The sequence below is a fragment of the Canis lupus genome, chromosome X, assembly GCF_048164855.1.
Source record: "Canis lupus baileyi chromosome X, mCanLup2.hap1, whole genome shotgun sequence".
NCBI lineage: Eukaryota > Metazoa > Chordata > Mammalia > Carnivora > Canidae > Canis > Canis lupus.
In genome coordinates, this window is record NC_132876.1 from 111930880 (window position 1) to 111944269 (window position 13390).

At 39.8% G+C, this 13390-nt stretch overlaps 1 protein-coding gene across 13 annotated transcripts in view; it reads right to left on the minus strand.

Moving 5' to 3' along the window:
- Positions 1–13390, minus strand: part of REPS2 (RALBP1 associated Eps domain containing 2) — a 231016-nt gene that overhangs the window by 152887 nt on the left and 64739 nt on the right. For 12 of the 13 annotated variants that reach the window (XR_012026586.1, XM_072817502.1, XM_072817501.1 and 9 more), the window contains exon 3: positions 1950–2098. Coding sequence is in view for 12 of the 13 variants with exons in the window: in XM_072817502.1 (XP_072673603.1) it covers positions 1950–2098 (149 nt within the window). In the remaining variant the exon portion in view is untranslated. Of the gene's footprint in view, positions 1–1949; positions 2099–12887; positions 13028–13390 lie in introns of those variants that run through there. The other variant, XM_072817510.1, reaches the window with a different exon arrangement.

Sequence of the window (13390 nt, forward strand, 5' to 3'; positions counted from 1 at the left end):
AGCATAAACCCAACCTGAAGTGAAAGGATGTGTCCTCAATCATGCAGCCAGGGGATGGGCCTAGAAAGTCCCTAGGGTATCAAACATCCTGGGATAGTGGACCCTCATTCCTCTTCAAACACTGGTAGGAAAACATGCCAGAGTACTGACTGAAGGTTCCTACACTCCTTATTTGTGTGTGTATGTGTGTGAAGAACCTGTTTAAAATGTATCAGAATTACAAAAGCAACAGTACACTCAGCTATTTAACAGGACATGCTATACATCACTAGACTGTAAATATAAAAATTCTGCAGCAACCTCATATATACAGCATTATCATGGTGAGCCATGTAAATTAGTTCTCAACGTAATCCTTTAAACTCTCAGCACATTTAAAAAACATTTTGAAGGAGCCTGGGTGGCTCAGCGGTTTAGCACCGCCTTCCACCCAGGGCCTGATCCTGGAGACCCAGGATCAAGTCCCCCATGTCAGGCTCCCTGCATGGAGCCTGCTTCTCCCTCTGCCTGTATCTCTGCCTCTCTCTGTGTGTCTCTCATGAATAAATAAATAAAATCTTTAAAAACATAACATAACATAAAATAAAATAAATAATAAAAATAAAAAACATTTTGATTCGTCTTCCTAAAATATGACAAATTTGTCTTACAGAAGACACTATATTGAACATCATTTGACTTTTCTACATGATTCAGTATTTTTATTAGAAGTATGAGCTGTACCTTGATGGCCTCAGAGTTTACTAATTTGTGAGACTACCTCTTTCTTTCTTCTGAGATTTTATACTTCTATCTCTATCAATCACCACCTGACTATTGCAATTAGTGCTCCAATTTTATTTTTTTTAAAGATTTTTATTTATTCATGAGAGACACAGCGAGAGAGAGAGAGAGAGGCAGAAACACAGGCTGAGGGAGAAGCAGGCTCCCTGCAAGGAGCCTGATGTGGGACTTGATCCCGGATCCTGGGATCACGCCCTGGGCCAAAGGCAAACACTCAACCACTGAGCCACCCAGGCATCCCTAGTGCTCCAATTTTAAAAGCTCATCCTCCCTTTTCTTGTCCCTTGGATGCTAAGTGTATAATGGCAGCATTTCCCAAGATGGAATTCCAAACATGCTCCACAGGAAAGGATTCCCTGGTGAAAGAAGTTTACTAAATACAAATCTCCAAGTCTCTTTGCAGCAGGACTTCTCAGGACCTTGAATGTGCTAAAGTGCACTATGACTCTCCAAGGCGGAGGATGTAGTCTTTCCCCCCAAGAAAAGGAAATAAAGCAGCATTCTCCAAACATATTTAACCACAGAAACCTTTCTCCAAACTTTTTGTGAGAAGAATGTCTATTAAAAACTCCTAGGTAAGCCTGACTGGCTCAGTCAGTAGAGCATGCGACTCTTGATCACAGGGTCCTGAGTTAAAGCCCCACATTGGATGTAGAGTTTACTTAAAAACACAAAATTCCTAGGGCAGCCCCAGTGGCTCAGCAGTTTAGCACCGCCTTCAGCCCAGGGTGTGATCCGGGAGACCCAGGATCAAGTCCCACATCGGGCTCCCTGCATAGAGCCTGCTTCTCCCTCTGCCTGTGTCTCTGTCTCTCTATGTCTCTCATGAATAAATAAATAAAATCTTTTAAAAAAAAACTCCTAGAAATTACATTTCAAAGAACCCATTGGGAAATGTCAATTAGAGAAATCAGTAAATGTGTTAAATCAGTAGCCTTACTTTGGACATAGTTCTACATTCAAGTAGGTTCTAAAGGGCTCATGGGTGGCTGGCTATACATCAGCTTCTTTTTCTTGCTACAAGGAAACTTTACTGGCTCATTTCCAAGTCTATAATTGTATCCCAGATGGTGAAATTTGCTAGAAGCTTGACAGCAGATATGAGGCACTGCTATGTGAGGTCTCATGGTCAGAATCAAACAGACATGCCTGATCAGGCTGTTTACCTGTTTATCCTCATCGTCCATTCTTTTGAAGGTATTTTTTTCTGTAATTAAATATGGAATCTGAACCTTAGTTCCATGCAGTTCAGCCGGGTTCCCAAATCGTATCTCAGCATCAGTCTTTGACATCATAAAGCGAGGCAGTGGCAGTTCTTTAGGATCAGAATCAGAGAAGCTCAAGTAAGACTTTATTTTAAAACTGTGAAAAGCAGAACTCAATGGCCAAAAGATGAATCACTTTTGAGGAAAAATTCCAGAGCACTAAATATAGATTAAATTTTTATTTTGACATAATGAAGACTCCTATAATAAAGTCATGATAGAAAAATGCTTCAGTTTTACCAAGGCATTCTGGCTTCACATTTTTAAATGCTGTCAAATCACTGCAGAGAATATTCAGGTTTTGGAATGATCTCCCACCTCAGCCTTTAGTCTAGCACCAGCAAAAAGGATGTGATATTGTATAAACACAGTAAGTGGCTAATGAAACAGGCAAAACCTATACAACACGTATTATATGCGAGGCACGATATCAAGACCTGCAAACGCTGTCATTTAATCCTCACAACAACTCAATACGGTAAGACTATCATTAATCTTTTTTTTAAAAAAAAGATTTTATTATTAAAAAAAAAAGATTTTATTTACTTATTCATGAGAGACGCAGAGAGAGAGGCAGAGACATAGGCAAAGGGAGAAGCAAGCTCCATGCAGGGAGCCTGATATGGGACTTGATCCCGGTACCACAGGATCACGCCCTGAGCTGAAGGCAGAAGCTCAACCACTGAGCCACCCAGGTGTCCCGATCATTAACCTTCTTTTACAGATGTAGAAACAGACACAGAGGAGCTAAGTAACACCCCCAAGACCGCACAGCTCATTATCTGTGGCAGAGCTGGTTCTTCCCAGTGCCCAGAGCTGCTGCCCTACAGAAAGGTCCCTCATTCCTAGGGCAAACTTACTGGGTAAAACAGTTTTTTCCACCCTATGTCATTCCTTAAGGAATTTTCACACTCCATCTCCAATTGTCTTTTCATAATGGAATAATAAAAATGGTATCAAGTTAAAACAATGAGTCCAACGTTCAGCCAGATTCTGTCAAAACCATTAGCCACACTCACAATTCTACAAAGAGCTGAAACACAACAGTCTAGAATATTTCCTTATCTTTCAAATATCTGAGGAAACTATTCTGAAACAGAAACGATGCTTTGGCACACTTCTAGTTCTCGGCACAGCATATCGCACACAATCACACAACACAAAGAACTCTAAAAATGGGGATAATATTATGGATTATGCATAATGATTTGCATCTGTATCCATTGTTCAGGATAATACTCATCACCATGCCTCTGCACTCCCATCAGCTTTCTATTCCAAACACAGCTGCACTTCCACTGATTGATGCTGTGCTAAAGCCAGAAAACATCTTAGCAACAACAACCAAGGATCCCAGCTCCCCAGGCAAAGAAGGCCCCTGGTTCTCTAATATCCACATCATGTTTATTTTTAGTTGCTATGTCCACATTTGATTCAAAGAAGTAGGCAACATGACGAATCCCTGCATGATCAATCAGCCAAAGGCCCAAAAGACATAAATAGAATAAGCAATCTGGAAAATTAAACCAGGACTCTCCTCTAAAGAGAGGATGGCCACCATTTGCAACATTTTAACATTTCTCAACCTCGGCAGTTCGCCAGTACTCAAGGCAGGAATGGACTCCAAAAGAAAAAAGGCAGAAGAAAAGAAAATCTAGATTCTTAGTAAATCAAATATAAGCTAATCCTATGGTTATCTTCTCAAAAAGGTATTTGTTTCAATTCAGTCTGCAAAAGGGATCTAAAAAGATGAACAAGATTACATAAAATAATCTGCACCCTGATTGTCCATGAGAGGATGACTCTACTCCCAAACACTACTTGAGGGAGTAGAGAATTAAATGCTCACATTTGTAAACTCCCTGATCAGTGTTTTACTGGGTATTCAACAGATAATTCTGGAAATGATAGAATACAAACACAAGAAGATGAATATCAACCATTATTATACTAGGCCTCCCCAATATCCTTTAGAACACTGTCACTTTACACATTCTCCTCCTTCCCCAGCTACAGCATTTCTCTGGATCTAGTCACCTGGCAACGAACCTCTCTCCTCCAGATGGCTACCAAACAGCAAAACATATAATATAGCTGAATTTCTCTAGTACTTTCTTTGCTTATGTGGTTTTAAACAACTCTCACTTAACAGAATTGTAACCATACATAATAATCATCATTATCACTGCAAACTTTCATGAAGATGGCATCTACCTTAAACTGCTCCTCCAAGCTTTCAAAAAGTAAAACTCTTAGTTTGTAAATATTCAGTCTAAATGCTTTTTTGTACTTGGGATACCTGGGTGGTTCAGCGGTTGAGCGTCTGCCTTTGGCTCAGGGCACGATCCCGGTCTGGGGATCGAGTTCTGCATCGGGCTCCCTGCGAGGAGCCTGTTTCTCCCTCTGTCTATGTCTCTGCCTCTCTCTGTGTCTCTCATGAATAAATAAATAAAATAGGGGATCCCTGGGTGGCGCAGCAGTTTAGCGCCTGTCTTTGGCCCAGGGCACGATCCTGGAGACCCGGGATCGAATCCCACATTGGGCTCCCGGTGCATGGAGCCTGCTCCTCCCTCTGCCTGTGTCTCTGCCTCTCTCTCTCTCTCTCTCTCTCTGTGTGACTATCATAAATAAATAAAAATTTTAAAAAATAAATAAATAAATAAAATATTTTTAAATAAATAAAGATTTTAAAAATCAATGTTTCTATAGTCATATAGACAACCTATTTAATATTGAAACTTTATTTTAAAATAAATCAATAGGGCAGCCCGGGTGGCTCAGCAGTGTAGCGCCGCCTTCAGCCCAGGGCCTGATCCTGGAGACCCGGGATCAAGTCCCACATCAGGCTCCCTGCATGGGGCCTGCTTCTCCCTCTGCCTGTGTCTCTGCCTCTCTCTCTCTGTGTCTCTCATGAATAAATAAATAAAATCTTTAAAAAAAAATAAAATAAATCAATAAAGTATCTGCTATCCAGTGATGTATGTCAAGTAATCACAAGAGCCGTTTGTAGTAGTTGGTTAGAATCTTTTCTCCCAAAGTGAATTAAATTAACACAAGGAAATAAATAGTTCAAATTAAAGGTTTATGAGGGCCAAGGAGACAATGAGTGCAGCCATCCAAGGCAATAATTTGTTTCATAATGTTATCTTAGGTTGTTGTCTTTGAACATAGAAACACTTTGTATATTAAATATAAATGACTATTTTTCCCTTCCACAAAGAAAACTATGCTTCTAAGCATCTGACCCTCTAAAAAATAAGGGAAAAATACTTTCATTTTCCATGTTTGATGGAGATATGAATATAAGAAATACTTCCATTTCCTCAATTAGAAAAAACATAAACATAAAACAGAAATGCAATAGCAAACGGTAAATGACAATGTGGAGAGGTGAGGCTGAACAGAGAACCCATGTCCCATCTAAAATGGCAGCTGCAGGGATCCCTGGGTGGCTCAGCAGTTGAGCGCCTGCCTTCGGCCCAGGGCATGATCCTGGAGACCCGGGATCGAGTCCCACGTCAGGCTCCCTGCATGGAGCCTGCTTCTCTCTCTGCCTCTCTCTCTCTCTCTCTCTCTCTCTCTCTGTGTGTGTGTGTGTATGTCTCATGAATAAATAAAATCTTAAATTAAAAAAAAATGTCTAAAAAATAATAATAAAATAAAATGGCAGCTGCTACTCACTGTCCTTCAATACCAATCCACTAGAAAGAAAAGGTGAGCCGCATACATAATTGTAAATTGTGTAGTAACTACAATTTTTTAAGTGAAAAAACCAGTCACAAATAAGACAAACACTGTATGATTTCATTTATATAAGGGATCAATAGTGAAATGTATAGGGATAGAAAGTAGAATGGTGCCTGCCTATGACTAGAGTGAGGGGGAATGCAAAGCTCTTTAATGGGTATAGAGTTTCATATACCTAAAATGAAAAGATTTCTGAAGATAGATGGTGGAGATGGTTGCACAATATCAATGTACAAAACGGTACAATTAAAAAATGGTTTAAGGTGGGGCACCTGGCTGGCTCAGTAGGTAGAACACGCAACTTTGAACTCAGGGTCATGGGTTCGAGCCCCACATTGGGTGTGGAGATTTTTTTTTTTTTTTAGATTTTGTTTATTTATTCATGAGAGACACAAACAGGCAGAGACAGAGGCAGAAGGAAAGCAGGCTCCACACAGGGAGTTCAACACGGGACTTGACCTCAGGTCTCCAGGATCACACCCTAGGCAGAAGGCAGGCACTAAAACTGCTGAGCCACCCGGGCTACCCAAGTGTGCAGATTATTTAACAAAAAAAATGGTTAAGGTATTTTACAGTAAATTGTATGCTACATATATTTTATCAGAATTTTTCAAGACTTTTTCAAATAAAAAAAGGAAACAGGTGAAATCAATTTTAATAATTATTTGAACCCAATATTATAAGATATAATCAAGATAAAAATTATTTTTAAGGTTTTTTTTTAAGATTTTCTTTATTTATTCATGAGAGACACAGAGAGAGGCAGAGACACAGGCAGAGGAAGAAGCAGGCTCCATGCAGGGAGCCCGATGCAGGACCTGATCCGGGAACTCCAGGATCACGCCCTGAGCCAAAGGCAGATGCTCAACCGCTGAGCCAGCCAGGCGTCCCAAGATAAAAATTATTAATGAAATAAGTTTACGTTCTTTTTTTCAGACTGGTTTTCTTTTTTCCGGACTTCCAAGTGTATATTGTACCTGCACTACACACCTTGATTCAGACATACCACATTTCAAGCGCTCAGGAGCCATGTTAGTATGGCTACTGGCTACCCTACTACAACAGCACAATTCTAGTTGATGGTTAACACAAGGGACTGTGGACCACTGTGGCCAGAAATCGGGATTTCACTAAGAAATATTATAATGTTAAATGTTAACAACTAATTGATTTCTTTTTAAATTATGTAAGGAATATTTTGTATGGAGGGACAATTTACATGAATCTTGAGTGTACCACCTAAAGAATTTTAACAAATGTATGTATATAAGTACATACACCCAAATTAAGATATGACATTTCCACCCTATAGAATTTTCCTTCACATTCATTTCTAGTTAATGCCCTCTCCTTGTCCTACTCGGCAACCCCTATTCTAATCTCTAAATCCACAGACTATATTTGCCATTATAGAACTTCAGATAGTGGAATCATTCAATATTTATCCTTGAAACTAGTTTCCTTCACAACATTTTGTAGGAATCATCCAGTGTACTGTATGTAGGCAGTTTATTTTTTTTTCATTGCTATGGAATAATCCAGTTTTATGAATATATTGAAATTTTGTTTTTTTAAATCCACTCTCCTATGATGAACATCTGGGCTGTTTCCAGTTTGGGGCCATTATGAATATAGCTATCAGAAATATTTTATAAATGATTTTGGATGGACATGAATTCATTTATCTTGGGCATAAAAACCTATGAACTAAATCCAACCCGCTGCCTATTTCTGTATACCCCGTGAGTTAAGAATGGGTATTACATTTTTGAACATCTGAAAAACATGAAAAGAAAAATAGTTGTGATGTGAAAATTGTATGAAATTCAAATTTCAGTGTCCATAAGTAAAGATTTTTTTTGGAACACAGCCACTCTCCTTTGTTTACATATCATCCATATCCACTTTCATAGTTCAAGGGCAAAGTTAGGTAGCTGCAGCAAAGCCATATGGTTCACAATGCCTAAAATATCCACCACCTAGCCCTTTACAGGAAAAGTTTGCTGATCCCAGTTTTACACAATTCAATGGTTAAAGTAAAACGTTGTCTTACTAAAACAACAAAGGTACATTTAATGGAAAAATACTTTACACTGCATGGATATTTTTATTTAGATTTTAAATAATTTACATTAAATTAAAAATTCAATTCCTCCATCAACACTAACCAGATTTCAAGTCCTTAAGAGCCAGCCATATGTGGCTAGTAAGTACTATATTAGATGGCACAGTATACATGCTTTTCCAAATTTTTTTGAACTAGCTAATTTTATGCTCACAGCAACCCTGCAAGACAGGTAGACAGGTACTATTGGTATACCCCTTCTCCAAGTGAGCCGCCAGTTAAGGCTCAAAAAGGCTAGAAAATTTGTCTGAAAGCACACAAATAGAAACTGATGATGCCAACATTCAAAATCAGGCAGCCCATTGCTAGGGCCCACATTCAGCCACTAGACTATCTTGTCATCCTGAAAATTATAATATTCTTTCTATTGCATGTTTGAACACTCAGCAGGAAACTGTGGCATTTCACAGCTGGAAAATAACCCTGAAAAAACCTGCTTGGGCTATCCACATCTTACAGGTGAAGGACTAAGCCCAGGAAGGGGAAAGTGAGCCTTGTCTTAGTCATGCAGCAATATGGTGACAGAACCATGACCACAACACTCCTGCCTTCGAGGGATCCCACCTCTTGTAATTTTTTGGAGGGATAATGGTGAATAAATTACATTTACTCATTATCAATTTCATAAAAGGGGATTTAATTTAAAAAACCATCTTAGAAAAAAAAAAAAACCATCTTAGAAATGAATGTATTTCATTTTATAAATAACTCACTCTTTTGTCCTAATTCTTCCTCCTTTCATTATAGACTATGCCAGACTGCCACTAGATCAATAACCAGTTTGGGGGACACAGTCCTAGAGGCTATGTGAACCATGTTATTGCACTATCAGCATTCAGAGGCTACCAGAGGGGATGTGGAAAGAAATCGCAGGGTCAATCATCTTGGTCAAGAAAAAATTACATCTCTATTCTCCCTATGCTAACTGATAGTATTTCTTTCAATATGAATGCAGGCAACAAAGTACCGTAGTATTATTAGCAGTGCCCATAACTTTGTCACCCACCAAAATCAGATACTTATATATCACATTACACTTGTTGTAGACATCTTGAAGTACTGTTTATGCTCATCACCACTCTGAAAGTACAGCAGTTATTTAGTTCACTGTTAGGTCTCTTATTTAATGCATTAATGAAGAAGTTACGTATATTGCCATATAACAATTTTTTAATATATCTTGATTTTAATTTCAATATAATTGGTTTCCTTTAGACCATGTCTTTGTATACATTTAAAACATTATGCCAAAAAAATAAAAAATAAAAAAAAATAAAACATTATGCCAAGAAGGAGTATCAGACTGACAAAGGAGTCCATGACACAAAATACGTTATAAAACCTACTCTATACCTTACCTATACCTTCCCTCAGTCCTCACACTCCCTTATGTGAAGGGAGGGAAAGGAAGAAAGGAAGGGACAACAGCTCCCACGACAAATTTCCACCATGTACCTTCCTTATCAGGAATTCTCCACTGGTCCTCATTTTCACCTCTGCCTTCTACCCTCCTAAATCATCATAAGGTTTCGCCCGTTTTAAGGTTTCATCCATTTTAACCAGAGAAATAGGGTGTGGCTAGAGAGATGCCTAGTGCCAAGATTTAAGGAGGTGCTCACTCTCAAGATCCTGATTCTGTAAATGCAAATTAGCACTTACACGGCCCTGATAGGGAGCTCCCCCTTAAAGTTATGAACACTGGGCACCTCTGGCCTCACCCCAGTTTAGGCCCTGGTATAACCAAGTATGTACTCATAGTTTAAGCAAAGCTCTTGAAAATGCTTCACTCAGCTTTCAAAGAAGTGGGTAGGAAATATCAGAAAGGGAGACAGAACATAAAGACTCCTAACTGTGGGAAACGAACAAGGGGTGGTAGAAGGGGAGGAGGGCGGGGGCGGGGGTGAATGGGTGACGGGCACTGGGGGGGGCACTTGACGGGATGAGCACTGGGTGTTATTCTGTATGTTGGCAAATTGAACACCAATAAAAAATAAATTATTAAAAAAAAAAAAAAGAACTCACTCTCAACCCCGGCTCCACATAAGAATCACCTGGACAGCTCTTAAAAATCCCCACTTTCAGGCTGCACCCCAGGCTAATTAAATAAGAATTTCTGCAGGTGGCCTCTGATACCTCTATTTTTTATTTTGCATTTAAAGCTCTCCAGGAGGGGCAGCCCAGGTGGCTCAGCGGTTTAGCGCCACCTTCAGCCCAGGGCCTGATCCTGGAGACCCAGGATCAAGTCCCATGTCGGGCTCCCTGCATGGAGCCTGCTTTGCCCTCTGCCTGTGTCTCTGCCTCTCTCTCTCTCTCTCTCTCTCTCTCTCTCTCTCTGTGCCTCTCATGAATAAATAAATAAAATCTTTAAAAAATTAAAAATAAAGCTCTCCAGCAGATTCTCAAGTGCAAACAAGGCTGGGAACCAGGGCCTGAGAAGGAGCCTGCTTCTCCCTCTGCCTGTGTCTTTGCCTCTCTCTGTGTCTCTCATGAATAAATAAATAAAATATTTTAAAAAATAGAATTTCTGGGCAGCCTGGGTAGCTCAGCGGTTTAGAGCTGCCTTCAGCCCAGGGCAGGATCCTGGAGACCCGGGATTGAGTCCCACGTCGGGCTCCTTGCATGGAGCCTGCTTCTCCCTCTGCCTGTGTCTCTGCCTCTCTCTCTCTCTCTGTGTGTGTGTCTCTGAATAAATTAATAAAATCTTTGAAAAAGAAAAAAAAGGAAACCCCTTAGGAGTTTCAGGTGAACCTAAAATCCCACTGTTTGAACTTAAAAAGTGACAGATGATTAAGACTCAGTCCCCATGCAGAAGCACTCATCTCTTCATTCACTCAACAAACATGCCGTGAGTGTTCACAATGCTCCACAGCACAGATCCTCCTCCTTTCCCTTCAGGTAAGCTTGCAGACTAGTGGGGAAGACAGAAATTAGTCAAACCTGTAAAGGAGCATTTACAAACTGATAAAAATGCTATAAAGGAGCAGATGGTGAGAGAAAGTAGGGAAGGGATTATCACACAGAATCATTATCTAACAGGATTAACTCATCCAAGGATTATCTAATTCCTAGGGATATACTTTTGTTTTGATTTACTACTTATTCTTCATTAGGCATTTTACTACTTTACTGGTAGAAAACTGTTAGCTAACTAATCTTATCTAATAGCAATGCAAGTGAATTTCATCTTAGAAAAGAGTATAACCACCAAGTTACAGTTTTACTATTTACAGGACATTCGTCAATTTTATATGTAATTTAGCAATCTTACTCCAGCATTCTTTCTTTCCGTGACTATAAATACTTCTAACTCTCCTACACTTTCTTGAACCAGCTTTACTCTATGCTGGTTCCTTCGTTAATGAATTAATTTGACAGAACCTACTTTAGACAGGATAGTGGGGACAGTCCACAAATCCTGAAGGATAAGAAGGAAGAGGCAGCTATTGGAAAAAAAGGGGGGGGGGGACAGACTACCAGGAACCCAAGACCTCGAGATAACATGGGTTTTCCTGCAGCAGGAAAGAGATGGCCCAGAAATGGCTAGAAGGCCATTGAGGCCGGGGTACAGATTGCGAACACAAGGTGGGGGGGCACGTTTAAGATGAAGACAGAGAAGCAGAGACTAGATTACTTAGGTCCTTACAGATCAGTGTAGTGACTTCGATTTTAGTATTATGTACAACAAGCCAACCAGTGGAGGATCTCGAGGAGGAGGATGAAAAAATCATTCCTACTACCTCAAAGGAAAAGAAACTAGAAGAGAGAAGAGAGGAGGCCATGAACTCAAAGACAAAACCACTGTGATATCTAGGTGAGTGGCCGAAGGTGGCCCAGTCTAATAGAGAGATGGAGGGAGCAGGCAATGAGACAGGAGCCGCACTGCCAGGTCTGTCGAGGGATTACACTGTGGAGTGAGGAAAAGGGTAGAATCAAGGATGATTTCTAGGTTCCTGGCTTGAGCAACTGTAGATGGTGGTGGCATTGACCGAGATGGGCAGAGCTAGGGGTTTGAGATTAACACACACATAGACACAGACGCATGTAATTCATGAAGAATGGACTGACAACTCCATGACTGTGATAAGGCTACTACAGCCTTTCAGATTAAGTTCTCACAGAGCATTCTCTTTGGCCTTCAAGGTTTGTGTCACCAAACATTAAACTAATGGATTTCAAGCCATAAATTGGAAAATTCTAAGTAGAAGCTCAAAGTCTGGCCCAATCTTGCCCTTATCCTTACTTAACATATGCTGACTACAAATAATTTTTATTTAATAAATCTTTAAATGAAGGAAGAAAAATCAAAATTAACTGACTATATTCAAAGTCTCAGAGATAAAAGGCAGCATCAAGATTTATAAAATACAACTGAGAAAGCCTTACACTTCTGAAAAAGTGTTAATTCTTTACACATATGATAATTTAGAGACACACACACACTTACCTCTCCCCCTCTCTACTCCCAGGAAATTAAGCTGTAGATGTGGGCACAAATCAGATTAAAGACCAGTCTAACTTAAACAACAAAAGTGTCAGAAATATATTCTTGTATACAACAAAGCAGTTTTAACTTCTCCAGAAGATAAAGTTGGAAGATATAACAATAAAGCTTAATGATCATTTACAATGGAATAGAAACTGGAAACTTTCAGTGTCTACCCCAAGTCCAAAAACAATGTGATGTGACTTGAAACTACTTGTAGCAGTGACCACTCTGTCTCATAGTGATAGACATCAAACTTGCCACTGAAATAATGCTCTAACAGAAAATAAACTATTTTAAGGAAACTAATTACATAATACCAAGGGATGCCTTTTGGGTCAGATTTTTTTTTCCCATTCAGAAAATATTCCATGATTCCAGATTATAATTAGCACCTTACTAAACAGAATAATCAAGAAGAGGCCACTATGCATGAAGAGCAAGGGAACTGAAGGCTGAGTTTCTGGTTCCAAACTCTACTAACCTTAAGTCTTTACACAAATTACTCAATGTCCCCTAAACTTCAATTTCCACATCTGTAAGATAAGGATAACAACAGTACCACAGTGGAGACTTCCAGTGTTCATCCATAGCAGTTCTCTCCTTGCAGGCACAGGAGAGAATTACACCTCCCCCAGCCTGCTCTGCAGTTCAGTGGATCCATGTGACAAGTTCTGGCCAATGCACTGTGTGCAACAGTAATGTGAGTCACAATCCAGGACAAAGCATTTAACTGCTAGGGTGAGAAACTATTTCTCTGTTACAGCAATTATAGGAACAGGTGCTTGCCAGGGGAGGGGGGATGCCACAAAACAAAGCAGCCAGGATCACAAAGCCACCACATGGAGGGCAGCTGCCCTAAAGAGTCACCGTGACCCAATGCATAGCAGGAAGCGAACTGGCATTTTGTTAAGGCACTGGGATTTTGGTGGAATTTGTTTCACAGTTTATAGTAGGCAATGCAAACTAACACAAACACCTAATTTA